This window comes from Haemaphysalis longicornis, unplaced genomic scaffold (assembly GCF_048455015.1).
Source record: "Haemaphysalis longicornis isolate Haplotype H1 unplaced genomic scaffold, Haemaphysalis longicornis Haplotype H1 scaffold_12, whole genome shotgun sequence".
NCBI classification, from domain to species: Eukaryota; Metazoa; Arthropoda; class Arachnida; order Ixodida; family Ixodidae; genus Haemaphysalis; species Haemaphysalis longicornis.
In genome coordinates, this window is record NW_027526225.1 from 118,800,053 (window position 1) to 118,818,690 (window position 18,638).

Sequence of the window (18,638 nt, forward strand, 5' to 3'; positions counted from 1 at the left end):
GAGCGGTGCAAGAATTTTTCGTCAGCGGGCGAGGAATGTGGCGTCGCTCTCAAAAAGCCCACGATGACGATGGCTACGGCTAGGATGATGGAAGACTGCGGAAACTGCGTAATGGGAATTGTTGGATAGATGTCTAAGCCGCTTGGCTATACACCACGCCCCCTTGAAGTCGGCTCCTCTGCTACACTCATGCTCACTGCTGGGAAGGCATCTCTAAGGGACAATGCACGCATTTTGCTTTCAAAAGGGTGGCCCCGACGCCTGTTACGAAATACCTACATAAGGCCACACGTAACCTATGAAACCTTACATGCAGGTTTTCACTACAGCACGTTTCGAGTAAAGCCCCGAGGGAATGAAACAGGAACGAAACCAGAGCTCTCTAATGTGGGCTGGAGAGGTCAGCTCTGCTAGCGGCAGTGCTTGCTACGCCAGATGGGGATGATTACAATGCAGTGAAGTGAATGTGAGAGATCGGGAAAGCAGCAATAGAGAGAACAAAAAGCTAAATAAAAATGGCACGCAATGTAGTGCAAGGAAAAAACTCGAAATAAAGTTAAGGGGAAGAAAAGAAAAATTGAGCGAATGGAGCCCAGGAAGCGCAGAGCGCCTAACAAGAAAAAGGAGTCAAAGCGTACATGACGATGCAAACGCGTACAGACGTAGCCATGCGCACAATGGAAGAATTACAAAGTTTTGCCTAGTCCTGAATCTCGCAAAAAACGCAGAAGAATTTTTGTCCCTAAATATGAGTCATTGTTGTTGTCCCAGGGTCCAAGAAAGTGACACAACTGAAGGCTTGCTCCGCGTCGAACACGAGACAGGCAGCTCGCCGCTGTAACTCGCGCCGCGGAAAATCGCGGGCATATACACAACAGGTGCTCGGTAGTCTCGCGCACAGCGCACATGGGGCACAGTGGTGAATCCTCCCACCCTATTTTGAACTTGAAGCTTCGGGTGTAAGCCACGTTGAGACGCAAACGATGCAGTACACCTTCAGACGCTTTGCTTAGGTCGGGTGGAACACGGAATTTGCAGAAAGCGTCAATTCCATGTAGAGGTGGATATCCGCGGCGAGGGTGCTGCCACTTCAACATTTGCTCTCTCCAACCAGTTCGAAACGAAGCCAGAATGCTAGCCATGAGTGAAGGTGAACTGACCGTTCACGGTGAAAAAGTGCGTGAGTTGCGCCTGCTGCTACCTTAGACACTACACGGCGCTAAAAAAAAAGCACGGTCACTTACCCCCGCGTTGATAAACGTACCTTAAGCATTGCTTTTGCCTTGTGACACTTTTCGCCGCCTTAACGCGTTTCAATTCAAGGACTAAACTTACCCTGAAAGGTCATTTTTTTTTTTTGCAAACCAGATGCTCTTTTCCGCACTGAAAATAGTTGAGAGTGCTGGCTGGGATACTGTACCGAGCGGCGACATTCATCTTTCTCGCCGGCGGAGGCGCGGAGACGGCACTTAAAATTGTGAGCTTGTCTTGAAAAGACAACACTTTTCGTTTTATGGCCTCAGAAGTCATCACCGACGAACCGGTACAGCAGATAGCAGTGGAGACGCGTGACCACACGTCGGCAGGCAGGCCTAGCACCTCAAAATAAAAAAAACCTCGAACCGACATCGTACTCACACGTGGAAATGCGTGGTAGTGAGTACGTGAGGGCGAAAAACAAAGTGTACTTACTCTTGCTACCTGCAGTGTGGTGTCATGCTACACATGCAAACCCAGAAGTGGTTACTACGTTAGCCACAGAATGGCGCTAGCCGCTCTGTTTATCATCATCATCACAACAAATTTTGTTTTTGGCGATTCTAGACATTTTCGCAGCTGCTAGCACCTCAGGGTAGTGCCAGTACTCGCTAAGTTAGCGCATTTCTTCGGCCGATTTTTCAGTAAAAGGGGAAAAAACCATGACTGATCTGCTTCGTTGCATCAAGGTTAACCGCCGCAACGCCTTCTTTACATACAGGTCGCAAACACATGGGCTTAAATGGGGCTGGCAAGGGGAATTCAAAAACTTCGCTAAATCCAGGAATTCGGTATATAGAGTCTTGTTATATACAGGTTTAACTGTACCACAACGAAGTAAGATTTCAAAGTATGGAGGCCTTAGTGCTTTTTTATTATTAGCGTTTCATTATGCGGTGAAAGGCCACATTCAGTGGTACGGGCAGAGAGATGGGTTTCCGCGTTGAGTCCCCATGAAAACGCTTGCGCGTTTAAAAAGATATTGACAGAGGCGCCTAAGGTTTCCGGCTATGAGTACGTCCACACAAGCCAGTCATGAGCCTCTACGGGTGTCACCGTCACTGGAAAATTCCCACGGGTGGGTGTGTGAAAAGTTTGGTTGGCCATGTAAACATCAAAGCCAATCGTAATTGGTGAATCGGTGGTCGAGCTTCTGCCGCCGGTTGTCAGTTTCCACAGGCCAATCCCCTCAAGGGCGGGTGTGAAGAATTGTGACGGGGGGATATCTTGATGTCTGCGCAACGCCAGACGCCATTTTTTGGCAGAACGGCCCATGTCAAGCTATCGCCTTAACAATCTTTGTTGTACTCAGCGGACGCAGTTGTTACGCAATGCTTACTCCAGTGCCGGTATATATACCCGCCGCGGTGGCTCAGTGGCTAAGGCGTTGTGCTGCTGAGCACGAGGTCGCGGGTTCGATTCCCGGCCGCGGCGGCCGCTTTTCTAATGGAGGCGAAAAGCAAAAAAGCCCGTGTGTACGAGGATCCGGCGCACGTTAAAGATACCCAGGCGGTCAAAATTAATCCGGAGCCCTGCACTACAGCGCGCCCCATCGCCTGCGTCGCGTCGGCGCGTTAAACCCTACAATCAATCAATCACTGTCGTTATTCGGAAGATATTTTTGATTGGGGAGGAAATACTTGTACTGCAACATGTGGCGAGCTGACGTTGCAGCAAGAACTAAGTCAGCTATCAATTGTGGGACTGGGTGGGACCAATTGTGGGACTTTGCAGGACAAAGAAGTACGTAGCACGGGTTTCTGGGATAATGTGACTTTTCCAAGAGTAGAAAAACATATACGCAAGGAAGAGAATTACAGTGAAATCACGGTATGCTCAAAATTAAGTTTTGCAGTGCTGTTTACATAAGATGTTATAGGTGAACAGATCATCTTTAAGATCTCTAGTGCGTACCTCTAGTGAGTAGCTCTACAGAAGGATCTCAGAACGATAGAATTTACAGCTAAATAGCATCGCGCTAGTGTTTTTTTTTTTCGCTGAAGGTGTTTGTATAAAAATCGCGGCGAATATAAGTTCACCTAGAGTTGCTTGAACTCTTCATTCGAGTATTTAAAATTAAAATATTTAAAAGTTAATTTAAAAGTTAAAAGGCAGGGTATTCGTAATGAATCTGCAGCCAGCACCAATGTGCATTGAGATTATGGTTATCCAATGCTTTCTACACGACGACTTTCGCACGACGCAAACTTAAGCAATAACCCACCGTGAACAAGGAAGCTTAGCATTGCTATAATAAAGGCCGTCACACCTTGAAGTTCTTTTACGGGAAATTATGGCTGTCATTGAACACATCGTCGTAAGGTTCTTGAGCACAATAAAAAAGAGAGGACATTCAGAGTGCCTGGAACTTAAAAGCCGATTCTCTATGGGTAAGGACGAATAAATTGAGAACGAATTACAAGAAAGCTTGAGGCTAAATCAGAACTGTAGGGTCCAGGAGGAGTTGGGTTAATTTAACTGCTATTGAGGTGTGACAAGGGTTAGTGAACACCTCAGAAAATTTTCAAATATTAGGAGGCGACAAAACGGTGACCCGTCAGCTTGCTGCATAGCGCTCCGGAAGCTTGCTCGAGCTCATTTTCCCACTTAACCATCCTCGTCATTATCATAATCAGTCGCCAATTTAATGTCCATTGTAGGATGAAGGCCTCTTCCATCACTTCCAACTGCTCCTGTCCATATCCATTCTTTGCCTTTAACATTTATTATCAAACGTTACGAAAATATAAACTAGTTCGATCAACTTCTGCCCCTGGCGTCTCATGTGTCGGAAAATTCCATGCCCAGGAAAACGAAAGAGAAAAGGCAGCGCAACCGCCATTGTTGTAAGACAGGAACAACAACGGATGCAGCATTTTGTGAAAACAGCGTGAACGAAGGCGAACTTTATTACATCGTCCCCTGAACAGAGCTAGAGTCGCGGACCTTTATATATGCGCCGGCGCGTTGGAACAAGACAGGCTGGAAGTCAAACGGAATCAAGGCTATTTTTCTTCGCGCGGGTATTGTACTTCGGACTGCGGTGGCAGCCATAACAATATAAGCTCTCAACAAGAAAATGGCAGCTGAATTCAAGGTGTGTCGCATTGTTTGTACAGCTCCACGGGAGATCGTGAATGTCAGCTGTAAATGACGACGGGAGCAACAGTCGCTGCTCCTCGAACTCAGCTAAGGACACGTACGTTCCGCGAACGGCGACGTGTGGCTGGGATTAAACAAGGCAATCCCAGGACGGATTAAGAACGGTAGAAAACTCTGCTACGGCGAACAAGTAGTTTTGCCCTAAAAAGAAACATAACGGTGCTTTTACTAGTCTAGTTCGTTTAAGGCCCGCTCTTCTGATGTTTGTTTCCATATCTGGGAGAGAAAGGGAGTTATCACAGGAGCGGCCGAAAGAAGAGGCTGAGACTATTTAGTAGACTATGCACTCGGTCAAGAAAAAAGAAGCACCAAATACGAGGGAGCGACACAAAACTTCAACGACATTCATCTAATGGTCTCAAGATCGACTAACATTTAGCACTGGGTCAATATCACAGCTGGTAGCGCGAAGCGGCTGACTTTTCCCAGCACAAAGGCACTTCAGTGCAGTAATATATAGCGCCGGTCTGGAGTTTAGCAATTAGCTCATTATTATAACGAAACCAGGTGGCACCCAAATTTATATCATTAGAGACTTCCGCTGCCTACCTTATTCTAAAAAAACAAAAACAAATCCCGAGATCACATTAACCTGTCTTCGTCTTGGGCAGAAGGCAGTACTGGTAGATGCGAAGACTCGGCTCTTGGAGCCCGATTCCGTCTCCTCAGAAGGGTCTGCTTTTTTCGAACGTCACAAAAGGCGCACCAATTTCACAATTGTTCTGCACCACGCACGTTCCATGCAATGAAATAGATGTCACCGGTAAAAGAATTTGAGCATCAGCTTGTGGCCCACGCGCGAACTGGACAGTCCTATGCCGCAGAGGAGCGCCGCGTACGCAGCGACCATGAGCCAGGACTTGTTCTTCCACAAGAACGCGGGCCATCCGGACGAGCAGCAAGTCGTGTTGGGCCTCACCATGCCAGCGGGGAGGATGTCCGGTGCTGGTGCCCGCTGTTGCGCCGCCGTGTACACTAGGAGGTACTTGACGCGCACCACAGAGTTATTCTGCACGAGGTAGTACTTTTCGGGTACCTTGCCGGCCAGCGAGTCCTCGGCGTAGGCCCTGGATGGTCTGCTCCGGGGCCTGTCCTGGCACTTGACGTCGGGATGGTCGACGACCTCGCACATGGCGACGCACGAGAGCTCGGGGCTGACTGTGGAATGTTGCCAGCCGTAGCCTGCAGGGCTGAAGGTTGACGAGACGCTGAGCTCACTCGACAGGTACGTGCCGGTGCCGAACAGGGCGTTCTTGTTCATGTGGGCCAGCAGGCCGTTCTGTAGTATGGAGTAGAAGTTGTCGAGTCTCGAACCATGGTAAGCGAAAAATACCTCTCGGTCGCCGCGGGCGTTCTCGAACCGCCGGTCCGTCTGCGGGTTGTGCTGGACCTCGAAGACCACGTCGACGGCTGAGTTGGCCAGTTCCGGGACGTCTTCCTTCTTGCGGGACTTGAGTCGGACGCCACTGGAAGTGAGGACCCAGAGCAGGAGCTCCCACGACTCGGGAGGCACGCCATCGCCGGCCGCTCTGTCGCCGAACTGTAGCACGCCCAAAGGCGGAACCCTGGCAGCGACGTCGCGAAGCTCGTCGACGTGCTTCGTGTCAGTGGCATGGTCGGTGAACGTGGCGGGGAAGGGCCGCAGCACCGTGTCGTAGCGGTACGAGCGCAGCGCGGCCACGAACAACGACCACTGGAGGTCCGCGGCGGCCAGGTCTTCGGCGAGGATTTTAAGGACTTCGGGACGGGCGTTCGAATCTTGGGAGGACAGCACCGGACGGTCCGGCGCCGCCATGTTGCCGGTGCCACCTGCTCGCTGCAGCTGCCGGGCTAGCGAGCGCCCCCAGACGACAGCGCGCCGCGGCCCGCGCGGTCGCCGTCGTCGTCGTCGTCTGCTCGCTCTACATCCACGGCGGCCGCATCAGCAAACAAAACGCCGCCCTTATCGACAGGCGGGGGAAGAGAGAGAGGGAGAGGTAAAAAAAGAAACATGCGATACGTAGCACGCGGCGAGTAGCAGACGACGCGACAGCGCCGAGAGGGAACTGCTGTGTGGACAGCGCGATCATTTTTGCGAAGGAAAAAATGTAGGTGGCGTCAACTGCAACAGGAGTGTCGTCTGCCGGCTTGGCGCCGCTGTTTCTGTCGACGATACAAGGACTTCTTTTACGTTGCTTGCTTCACGGGATATTTATTCTCGTAATTAAAGGTTTTATGCGAAAAATGATGCCACAGAACTGAGAAGAAAGAGTATTGGCGGAAGCAAATGAAAAATAGGATGTTGCAGCCCAAGCTTTGGGAACCAACCGGTCATTTCTGAGGGCGGTGTGATCCTATTTTAATCGTTGTCTTGTTACTAAAAAGCTGAAACCCAGTTAGCGAACCGTTGTTCAAAATATATATAAAAGTCGCGGGTTCATTTTCACGCCTTATTTTGTGGAAGCGCTAGGTGGTTAACCCTGTGTCGAGAAAACAAAGGCAAAAACAAAGGCAAAAAAAAAAACACATGGCAGCATAGTAGCAGACGACGCAGAAACCGGAAGTGCGCGGCTGCTGTTCAACATCTGTACAGCTAGCGCCCATAAATAAGGTATGCTTTATTTAGCTATTTTATTTATTTCCCAGAAACCTCTTGCATTCATCGTGGCTAAAGGCAGTTCGAAGCAGCGACTGCACTCTCCGCGACATTTCCGCAGCGCGAGCAGCTGATATTTCATCAAAGCTACGTCGTTAAATGCCGTTGTATACCAAGGCTGGCGGAAATAAGTGCACGAGGAGCTTTTGTGCGGACTTTGTGTGTAGATTTTGTGTAGAATCGCCACACATTTTCTCTCCCTCGTTTTTACGTTTATTAGCTGTAGTAGCTGCATACGTTTATTGGGTATACTTTGGAGATGTGATTTGAATGCTTGCCCAAGATGATTCGGTCAAAAGGAGAGGAAAGGTTTTGAATTTGTGATCACGTTTGTGGGCCGTTAAATGTGCATATTCTTTTTCCAAAATAGGAACTCGTCCCCAGAACACTTGCTTGCGCTTGAAGAATCTTTTACTAACGATTAAACGTTGCTTCAGGTCAAAAGACATTGGCGAAATGCCCGTCACGGCACAAAAATTGCAGGGTTTATCACTTGCGTTCTGGGACTAATCTTGCTTCCCACTCACGCAAATACGGACGGACGCACGGACGGATTGATGTGCAGACGGACGAATGGATGGATAGCCATAATCAATGCCTACACGCATTTCCTACAGAAACGTCCTTAGTATACTCGCTAAGCCCATGAATAATGTAGGGAGTAGGCGTGCTTTATTTGCATTGGCAACTCAAATTGAATTGCACGGTGGTTTCCTCCTGTGACGGTGCCGAACGACCAGTGCCTGCCTTGAAGGCAAAAAACGAAAATAATTTGGCGTTTCAGTTAATTTTAGCTGAAAGGTCTGGCCATTCATTCAGCACACTTTAGTGCTGTGTAAGAACAAAGCCGCGTAATTACGTCGTCTGCTAGCAGCAACCGGCGGAAGAACAGAAAATCAAAGCCCATTTCTTAAGAGAGAGATGGTTAAAACACGAAGCTTCCTCCCATGCAACGCGAGTCAAAGTCAAAGTCCAAAATCCAAACTGCGTCGACCGTGTCGGAATGGTGAAATCGATAGACGCCGGCATCCTAGCGCGGGGGACCCAGTCTTGATTCCGACAACTTTTTTCTTGAGGCGCTCATTGTGTAAGTTGTCTTTCCTGCAGTGTGTTTTGGCGTAACGATGGGCGGCACCCGTGAGGCACAGAGAGCTTCGCTTTAAAAATAGACAAGGAACAGACCGGCTCCGCGACTCGAGCGTGCACTACCCTTTTTCAACTCGAGCAGCGCACAGGGTTTAGCTAAACCCGGCAAAAGAAGGGCAGCTAAACAAGGGCTTGCTAAAGACAACCGTTTAGCTTTAGCTGAACGGCTGTCCTTTGGCCACCTTCTGAAGAGGAAGGAATGAACGAGGTTAGAAAAACATCCACTCTAAAGGGAGAGGATCTTTACCATCTTCTTGTATTTACTATGGGTTGGTGAAACAGCATACGCTCCTTTAATTTTCAGCAACCCGTACACTTGCCGTCCGGAAGCCGAGAGCCTATGAGCTAGAAGTTTAGTGCGGGGGAAGGAAGCAGACGGTAAAAAAAAAAAAAAAAAAGAAAATGAGAGGATGACTAAAATAAAGTAGGTGTTTCTTGTAACAAACAGAGAGATTTTGAGTAGAATATATGCCCGCCCATCTGATCTTCCGGGAATGCTGAAATTACTTATTTTCGCGTTATATCTTGAGTGCAGCAAAATGTAACGCTAAAGCTGGCATACGGCTGCCCGAAATATGTCTGGAAAGTGAAATGCGTTATATTTTTCCGTCTTCAACCCGAGTTTACCAGCCCCCCTTTGGTTGATTCACCAAAAACATTTAACTCACTCCCCCACTCAGTATAATCGAAGCCGCGCAGAACAGAGCTGCACGTTTTATTTCTTGCGAATACAACACTTCTCATAGCATAATCCAGATTAAGCATGACAATGACATCACTTCCCTTGAAACCCAACCGCCGTTCTGTTGCACCGCTCCGTTTGCTTAAATACATTTATGGTAGTAGGCTGTCACCACTACCCAACAAAAGACCGTTGCGCCTGTCAAAACATTTACACAACAACCTAAGTTACTAACGCCTTTTCGGTCATCCATTAATTATCGACAATTTTGCGTTCTGAAGTGGTATTTGTCTGTGGAACGGTCTGTCCCATAATATGGTTTCTATAACCATACCCAGGTTTCTCGCTCAAAATTGCAACCTCTCGGGAACCTAGCAAAACCACTTTAGGAAAAAAATATTTGGCATAAAGCTAGAAGCCAACGTGAAGATTAAAACGCTAAAAGAAGATTTCAGGTTTCTGACTATTTTCTTGTGTAATTCGATATGAAATCTAACTCTCCATGCATTTCTATGGGATAGTTCCCATGGCTCAGGAACCCAGTCGCGCAACGTGCGCGACTTGAAACTGTGCACAAAGCAAGTATTCACCCCAAGTATTAGCTGTGCAAAAAAACGTTTCATTTCGCTAAAAAATTGTAGAGTAATCACTGTTGAAAGGACTGCCATGAGCGGGAAAGCTGCACATGAAAACATGACTGGTCCCGCCACAGTGTAATATGTCATTTTTAGGTTCACTTTCTTGAGCTGTTCTCGTGGTTTTTTCCCCATCTGATGCATTTTATCAAGTTTCATTCTGTGTGGACTGCGTTACGGTTACGTCTCGGCAATTTCCTGAGTCCTTCGGTTTTCGTGCCTAGTGCTACAAATGCATTGTAAGCCTCACGCGGTGTATCTTCTGTATAGATTGCTTTTGTATTATCGCTTCTGTTTCTTCACCTTTTCTTATGTTACGGCTCTTACGAGGGCCTGTAAGGTCCTTAAATAAATAAATAAATAAATAAATAAATAAATAAATAAATAAATAAATAAATAAATAAATAAATAAATAAATAAATAAATAAATAAATAAATAAATAAATAAATAAATAAATAAATAAATCTAGCTCTCTCTTGGGCATATCGCAAAGTGTAGCTTTTGCTTCGGAATTGTTGTGGAAAGCCAATACTGTAAATAACCGAGGGGCCTCACAGGAACTTTTATGATACATTCAACCTGAGCCCCGCCTTACCAATAAACCTTAGTGTTGTTTTACATTGTGACAACGGTCTGTGGACAAAGAGAAGGAATTGTATTTGTATGAAATAAACGAAAATTAATTGTGCATTGAGAATCGAGGATGTGTAGCGTTACATTCAGATACAAAGCTGTTAATTTTGTTTTCTGCTGTCTGTACTGACAATGCAAGAGCCCAGACTTCTGCTAAACCGACAGATAAATTATCACAACGGTGATACATTATTATACTATATACATTACAGACCAGACGGCGGCGGCAATGGCTATAATCATTTAATGAGGGCTGGCGGTATAGCGACTGTAGCCGCTGACACGGGCAAATACTGTAGCGTGCCCAGAATAGAAATAGGCATCGGACCGCACAGGTGCAGTCGTTCACTGCAGACTGGACGGTTTCTTAACTAAATTACTTCATGTTCTAGCCCTCAGTGGTCGTAGAAGAGAGAGAGGGACTTTATTTACAGACTTTGTTGAGCTTTGAATTCGTGGGGTGGCTTTCTAGACAGTAAGTTCATATAGGAAATCCCGGCACCGGACCTATAGCGAGGGTGGACCAACTGGAAAGTACGTATACAGTGCAGAGATACGATTCCAGAGGGGCTAGCGGCGTGCTACACAACAAACACAGCTCCCTTAAAACAGCTCGACAGTGGCAATAAGGCCATAACCGAAAATATGATGAGGACGCGGCATGCATCGTAACCATGATGGATCGCGTCAGGGCCGGTCGCATAGTTTGACGGTCATTGTAATCAGCATCATCGTCGTCGTCGTCGTCATCTTTGTGTCCACAGCAGGGCGACGACTTATCCCAAATGTTTCCAACCGCTTGTATTGTAAGTTTGTCGAGTCTATTCTTTGCCGTCAAATTTTCTTCGTTCATCTCCCTATCGACTCCTTGGTCTTCCACGACTTCGTTTACCACCCCTTGGTGGCGATTCCGTTAAAGGGGCCATAAAGACAAAATAAAAGTTGGGTTAATTACAAAGGCTGCTTTGTCCCGATAACGTTGACACCAATTTTATGACAAACTTCAAAGAAATAGCGGATATATTAGGGGAAACAGATGCAACAGTGGCGCCGGCCACTTTCCGGCGATTTTTTATGACGTCACAGTATCTTGTTGGTTCGACTGGCGGCCGCCGTCCTAAACCACCAGCAAGGAGCGTGACTTGGCGGTTGTAGGGGGCTTCCAGATCCGCTTGATCACATCCCCTGAATGTTAACGCACGGGTAATTATGAGGGAAGTGCTGGCCCACAGTGCGTCACTAACGACTGTATCACTTCACTGGAGTGTGACATTTAAAAGTTTTTTATACCAAAGCGTTTTATTCCTGAATACACCAATATTTCATTGACGCCATATCCGACACGGAAATGACGACAGTACAACGAAGCAAGCGGCCTGTAAAGGGTGCTCCCCTGCACACAGAGTCTTTTTGCGGGGAAGCAACCTTTAGTACTAAAGAGTACGTTATACCAGAGTCCTTCAATGCCTTTCTGGTCATGAAACTTCGCCGTCACGCTATGGGAGAGCTTCGTACGCTGCTGCGCCGCGGCGCTGGTGTTGACCGGAGGGCAGCCGGGGGCGTGGTCAGAGCACGTTTGGCAGGGAACGGACCACGGAGTAAAATAAAACAGACGCTCGCCGCCTTATCAGCAGTGCGCTTTCGCTTTACGTGTCGTGGGCCGCTCAAATGGACTTATCATTTTCTGAGTGGCGAAAAAACTTGGTGCGAACGGGCATGCTGCTACTGCGTTCCTGCCTGCCGGTCTGGCTACACAGCAGCGGCGGCAGCCCGATGCCCTCCGATCTGCGGTGGCGCCCCTCGCGGTAGCCTTTGTCCCCGTACGAAACTTGGCCGGGAGTTTCATGACCATAGAAGCATTGAAGGACTCCGGTTATACTTAGAGTTGTTCGTTTTCGGGTTTTATATTTCCACACAAAAGCGTTTTATGCCGGGAAACTCCAAGATTTCACTGACGTCATGTCCGTCACGGAAATGACGCCAGTACACCTTTTCCGAAGCAACCCGCCAGCAGGACGTCGCGCGCCAAGCACACCCACAAGACAACCGCCGTCCCCAAAATCATGCTCAGCCGCAGATTTCGCTGCACATTTCACTTCCGTGTTTTACCGATTCCTATGACAAAGCAATCAACCACAGTTTTTTAATACTTATGGCAGTTGTTGGATAAAAAAAAAACGTCTTTCGTGGCTCGAATGGAGCTGAATGAGATACAAATGAGTAGTTTTTTCAAGTTCAGCGAAGTGTTCCGCCCCTTAAACCCCCGTACATGACCTGGCTTGAAGTTTAGCGATCGTCATCGATGTTAAAAGGAAATAAGTTCACATTTTCTTCACCCTGCACTTCAGCTTAGTGAGGCGATGGTGGATACGCCGTGGATGACTTCCGAGGAACCATCGCCTACGTCTTCAACTCCTGATGAGTGGTCATGTGTGGATTGGAGAGCGGTTGCTTTTGTTGAGGAACAATGACGCAGCCACGAAAGATAATGGCGAAATGTACACTATCATCTTCGCTGAAACACAGCGACAGCAGATGAGTAATTGGTCACAACGGCTCACACAAGAAAACACCGCTCTCTTTTTGAAGTGAAGCTGTTAATGGCTAGGGTTTCGCGCGTGTTTGTTCTGCGTGAGCAAAAGCGCCTTGCGGCAGAGCCAACTTTATCGCTAATGCTAAGCGGAAAATGGCTGTAACTCTTCTTTTATGAAAAGTTTCCGAACAAAAAATTATTACATAGACAACTGGCGGCTGAGATAACCCTATCACTGCGCCTAATTTATTTTACGTGTGGTTTTTTAAAAGCATCACGCGTAGCCCGAATAATTTAGGGCCTAGAAGTGCCCTGCCCCCCCCCCCCCCCAACAACACCCTCCTTTCTTTGGCCACTGGCCTTCCCTATGCCCAATAAAGATTTATACACACATACAGTTATGTGTCGAAATTCGCATGTTCACGTCTAAGTTGTAAACTTTACACAATTCCGGTCTTCTACGGGACAGAAACGAATAGCCCCGTGTTGGTCTGCTCAGATGAAGCTCTAGTCTTTCTAAGTTTGGTGAAAGGGGCCATAAAAACAGGAACACAACCTTGTCCAGTTTGAAAGAACTACCCCATGGCAACTCGCTCTGCTCAATATCAGCCTGAAGGACATTTTTTTTAGTCAAGAAAGAAAAAAAAGACAAGAAACATCTAAAAAAAATGAAATTTCGCGTGTCACGTATTGGCAGGAGTGACTAAATAAAAGCCAGCCCTAAAACAAGGTTATAAGTGTGTTGACTGCGTGCTAGCATTCAAGTGACACTGATTGATTGATTGTAGGGTTTGACGCACCGACGCAATGCAGGCGATGAGGCGCGGCGTAGTGGAGGGCTCCGTATTAATTTTGACCAGCTGGGGATGTTTATCGTGGGCCGAAATCTCGAACACACTGGCGTTTTTGCTTTTCGCCTCCATCAGAAAAGCGGTCGCCGCGGCCGGGAATCGAACCCGCAACCTATTGCTCAGCAGCACAATCAACTGAGCCACTACCAAACTGAACTGGATGCCACACACTACCATCATTGCCCAGTCCTGTTTTTTGGTGGTGGCTTTGGTCGACGGGCGCCAGTCACACAAACCAGATTATGTGACGTCGCAGAGGCGTCCACGGAAATGAGCTGGTGAGCCGCCATTGTTTCTTCGGTTTTCTTTAAGATCTAGGTTACTTGTTCCCAGGTTGCCATAAAATTGGTGTCATTGTTATGGGGACAAAATTTACTCTTTTTATTGAGCCATACTTGTATTTTGTATTCATGGCCCTTTTAAGTAATCACAAAGCCATAGCCACTACCAAAGTACAGTGTGCTTGATGGTAAGGTGTATCGTGCGGGGGAAAAACCAATGGAGAGCGCGGGTCCCTTTCGCGATGAAAAAAAAAAAAATAGCAGTGGCTTAGCTCGGCTATGGCAGCATATAGGTAGCGTGAGAAGTTTCAGCTGGTTATTCCTAGCTTTCCTGGTTGCCTAGGATTAGCTTCATTATCATGCTTACTGCTGCTTCAATGACACACACACGGTATACGCATTATGTGACACATGTATGTTTATCAAGCGGCTCCGGCGCAGCGTCACCAATCGCCCCAAAGCTAAGATGCATGGTTCCACAGGCGCACGCCGGTGTTGCTGCGACGCACGACCCATCGGTTCCACACCCGGCCACCCCTCACGTGACCACCAAGTGGACCGGGCCGCCACGTGCGGAACGGAGGTCGGCGAAGACGCTGGGGGCGTGAGGTGTGTGAGAGACGCCGGGCAGCGAGCAACGTTTTGTGTGCCGTGTGACGTCACTGCTCCTCGGGCATGCGCAGCACGGCTATCCAGGAGCCACGCGAAACTGCTCAATCCCGGCCAGTGTAGCTCACGCTACAAAATGTGTGGAGCGCAAGCGTTCCCCAGAGAGGTCCTGTTGCAGCCAGAGTCACCTATAAGTTTTTAAACCAAACTAAACCGTTATTTGACGAAATTTATAAAACTTCATATAATGAAATAAAGAAATAAGACTATTCAGGGCAGTACGTAAGGAATGATTGAACAAACAGAACTTCTGAAACCAAGTGGTAAGCAGCGGCCGCCAGGGGCGCTGCTTACAACAGGAGTTGCTCAGCAGAAATTTTGATAGCAAAAGGGGCCCCCATAACCGGCCCCGAACGACACGTTTCTCACTTCTAGTGCGCTGTAGCCAAAGGATGAGGAAAATACGTACATGTACAGCCATGGACAAATGAAATGGGGACACAAAAATACGAAGCCCCACGAGGAAAATTAAAAAAAAAATCTGTTCGTGGAGGTCAGCTATTGGCTCGCTATTGGTATATTTGGAAAGCCACATTTGCCCGACACTGTTACTTTAATTAACAAAGTCACCCGCCAATTTCACTTGCATGGAAAGAAATCGCGCTGTTTGTATGGTCTGGTTCGCGCTCGCGTTTCATTTGTCCATGCACGTATACATTCTTTAACCATGTGTGCGACGTGCATTTGATAATCAACATTCACAGCGTAAAATGGCTCCCAGTTTTTTTTTAGAAGCTGTAAGTGCTCTCCTATTTTAAGGTTCTCTCTCTCAAAACGGTTACTCGCACTACACCTCAAAATACTTGCACAAGGAAGCATTAGATGCGGCCTATGGTTTGGATCAAGAAATACAAAGGCAGCCTTAAGAATTTCCGTCTCTCGGGTAAGGGGGCGCATCTCCACAAAGCGGTGAGGAATGAATGAATGAATAAAGCAATGAATTAATACAAAGAGTAGCCTATAAAGCCTGCGGGCGGGAGAGGGAAAATGAATTGGGAAATGCGCCACAAGTCAGCTGTAATAGATGTAACAATTAATGTTCATGTTCAAGTGTCATCGTCAAAGTAGGCGTTTTTCGAGGTTCCTTTCCACGACGCACATATTGGCGTTCCCCTGTGGGCGCGTGGGTGTCCGGCAAAGCTCTTGGTAACCCAACATGGTTGGTGTGGCCAGAAGCAGTGAGGGAAAAACATATTTAGCGGTGGGAGACAGGCGCGTATGCAGGGCTTAATTTCGGGGCGGGCCTAAAAAAATGGAGGGGAGGAGAGAAAAACTAAGTGGAGGGGAAAAGCTAAAAAATAAAATAATGCGAAATGCTTCTCAGAACAAATTAAAGAAAACACATTGCCATCTGATTGTTTGGTTTACCGTGGTTTTTCTTCAGAGGCATTGCGAAATTGCTTGTCGCCGTGGTGAGAGCCGACATCGGAGACGCGTAAGCTTTCTACTGAAACATAATTGTCGGTAATTCGTTACTGGATGAGAGGCACAGCTTAGGCCTATACTTCTGTGGGAGGCGATGTAAAGAAGATAAGGTAGTGTGACTGGGAGATAATCAGCACAGGAAAAGGTCGAGCACAGGAGCCTACAGGCGAAAAGATAAGCCAAAAAGCTCGCACAATACGCGGATGAACGTTTGAGGAGAGATTTTAGAACGTAAGTGGCGGGCTCTTGGTCACAGTTGCCCCTGCCGCATGCCCAGAAGATCCCAATTATATCCCTCCTAAAATGCGAAGCGGGACCGGTTGGCTGTTGCGTGGACAGCATGGTTATGGAACCGACAGAAGCATGCCGAAGTATATGGTTTAAATTTTCTGCCTTTACGGCGCTATTTTCGTCCTTGGAATGGGTGTGTAAAACTCCACGCCATGTTATTTAGGAGTGCCAGCCGAAACCTGATACCGAAGCGATTTCGAATCCTTCTTACGAGCAGCGGCAGAGAGTACTGGACAACCCCTGAGCGGACATGCAATAACGTCTTGTGAACCGCGTGGGCGAATCGGCCAGCTCTAGCCATAGAGTTTCTTAATCAGTATACCAGAGAGGAAACTGCACCTTGGAATCCGTGTCGTCATGGTTCGGGAGATCATGGGAAGACTACAGATTCTGTCTTGGCGTGACATTTGGATTCGAAAACGTTTTGGGGGGTTTGCTTTCTTCACTGTGCATTAATATGCCAAGACAACCATTTAAACAGACTCTCATTGAAAGAAATATACTCTTGACTTCCTTTTTCTTTAGCATTAAAACAGCGTTTTTATATTTTGTAGGTATTAATTACACTCTTTTTTGCGTTTTTGAGGCATTGTATTGATGATGATGATACGTTTATTTCGCCCAAAACTGGGTGAAAGGAGGAAGGGGAAGTGGGAGTTATCCTCAATTCCTCCCCCAAGATGGCGGCCTGCAGCCCTTGGACGCGAGCGGCATCTTCGGCCAGTTGGACGACCTTGACCTGCATTTCGGGGTCGGAGCTAAGCAAACAGGTTTCCCACTGCTCCGCACTGGTGGTTCGTAAGCATGCTCGTACAGTTCGTGGCTGAGAAGAATCACAAGCCCAAATCATGTGAGTGAGTGTGGCTCGCTGGGTGCACCACTTGCATTGGTCATTGTAAAGGTCGGGACAAATGTGGCTCAATGCTGCAGGATTGGGGAAGGCATTAGCCTGCAGCTGGCGCCAGGCTACAGGTTGACGTCTGTTGAGCGTGGAATGAGCTGCGGGATATTTCGGGGGGCATTGCATTCGAATTTACGGCCACTGAAACGTTCCAATCCAAGCCAATGATGAAACTAAGGCGAGCGCATGGTATAATTGCGGCCCACGACGACACAGACGGCCTCGATGTGAGCCGAATAGACGCTAGCGCCAGATTCCTCTCTATTGTATATTGTAAGAACTATATGGCTCCAGCGACATCCTTGAATAGAGACACCACCCACCGGGCTGTCTTTTCAACCAATAAAGTTTACTCCATCTCTCTCTATCGGTTTGTAATGTTAGTGGTAGAAACAAATCGGCCCTTATCGGGACGTGTTTTGTAAAGCGATTGCATAGGGTCGGATTCATAGGTGTGGGGAGGGGAAAGCCTGAAGCATAGCTTGCCGGAGAGGGCGCGGTGAACTCACATTGCAGGCTTCGTGGTGCTATAGCTTTGGAGGTGCTTGCGTGGAGGGGAAGGGCTTTTTCAGGCAATCTCAGCTTCACCACAATACGCTGGAGTGACCAACTCATGTCGCCAACATAGTAAACACGACGAATGACAGCACGTGCGTGTCGTTTGTCTTGAAAATGTGCCCTGCGCTGCGGCCGTGCGCGACGTAGAACTGCATGTTTGCATTGCGTGATGACACGGCGCATACGCCGTATATATCACGATTTGACGCAAAAGTCAAATCGTACTCTCAACATCGTCATTCACCGAAATTTCATTGTTGGCTTCGAAGACTTGCCAATCAAGTGAATTGCGGAAAATCTGAACCACGGCGTTCTTCGAGAATGAACCTGTAACAGTTAAGGGGAAGGTGGGAAGAAGGGGAGCGGGTGAGCGAAAGGAATGCGGATGGTGAAGGATGGGAGAGGGAAAGAGTGATGAGGCAGTAGTACATCCTCAACCTAAAGCAATGCGGAAACCTGTTGAGCACTCCAATTTGCCGCAAGTGTTTTTTTTCTGCCTAAGATTAGACATTGTTTTACGCCCTAAAAGGCTTCTGAAATTGCGCGATTTGTCGGCACATTCACTGTACCGCACAACTGCGGTGTCCACGTGAATGTGAACGATTCGCCCCCAGCCCCTCCCCCTTTACCTTACGTTTTACCTTGACCTTCAGTGCTGCGTTTATGCTTCCGGAGTTCCAGACGTTGCTCGAGACTGGCTGAGCGTCCGTGGTCCCACGGTCGTCTCCTCTTGCAAGCCAGCCGCGTGTATACTAACTACGCAAGCGGCGCCGGGATATACGACGCCGCAGAACTCGTTGTCTGGCTTCGAGGCGCCGGAGGAACTGTGCCCGCGGCAGTCGAGCGTCATCGCGAGCAAGTGTGTTGTGCGTGATGTGAGTGGATCGAGAGAACGTATGCAAGCGTTTTCAAAGCGGTGCCGCCCAGACACATCCTCAGTTTGATTGGCCTGCTCTAAAAAAAGTGTGCGGAACTTGT

The 18,638-nt window shown here is 47.9% G+C and overlaps 3 protein-coding genes across 5 annotated transcripts in view; 1 reads left to right on the forward strand and 2 right to left on the reverse strand.

Annotated features, from left to right (window-relative positions):
* LOC144163394 (1-phosphatidylinositol 4,5-bisphosphate phosphodiesterase delta-1-like) overlaps positions 1-18,638 on the reverse strand; it is an 85,937-nt gene that overhangs the window by 65,943 nt on the left and 1,356 nt on the right. The gene's annotated exons all lie outside the window — the stretch shown is intronic.
* On the reverse strand, positions 4,133-6,437 carry Parp16 (Poly(ADP-ribose) polymerase 16). The gene has a single exon (XM_077694375.1). It carries the CDS (start codon positions 6,212-6,214, stop codon positions 5,177-5,179), a length of 1,038 nt encoding a protein of 345 aa, XP_077550501.1. The 5' UTR covers positions 6,215-6,437; the 3' UTR covers positions 4,133-5,176.
* Positions 6,724-18,638, forward strand: part of LOC144163393 (uncharacterized) — a 65,781-nt gene continuing 53,866 nt past the window's right edge. Inside the window, exon 1 of one of the 2 annotated variants that reach the window (XM_077694365.1) lies at positions 6,724-7,009. Coding sequence is in view for 1 of the 2 variants with exons in the window: in XM_077694363.1 (XP_077550489.1) it covers positions 18,534-18,535 (2 nt within the window). In the remaining variant the exon portion in view is untranslated. Of the gene's footprint in view, positions 7,010-18,400; positions 18,536-18,638 lie in introns of those variants that run through there. The other variant, XM_077694363.1, reaches the window with a different exon arrangement.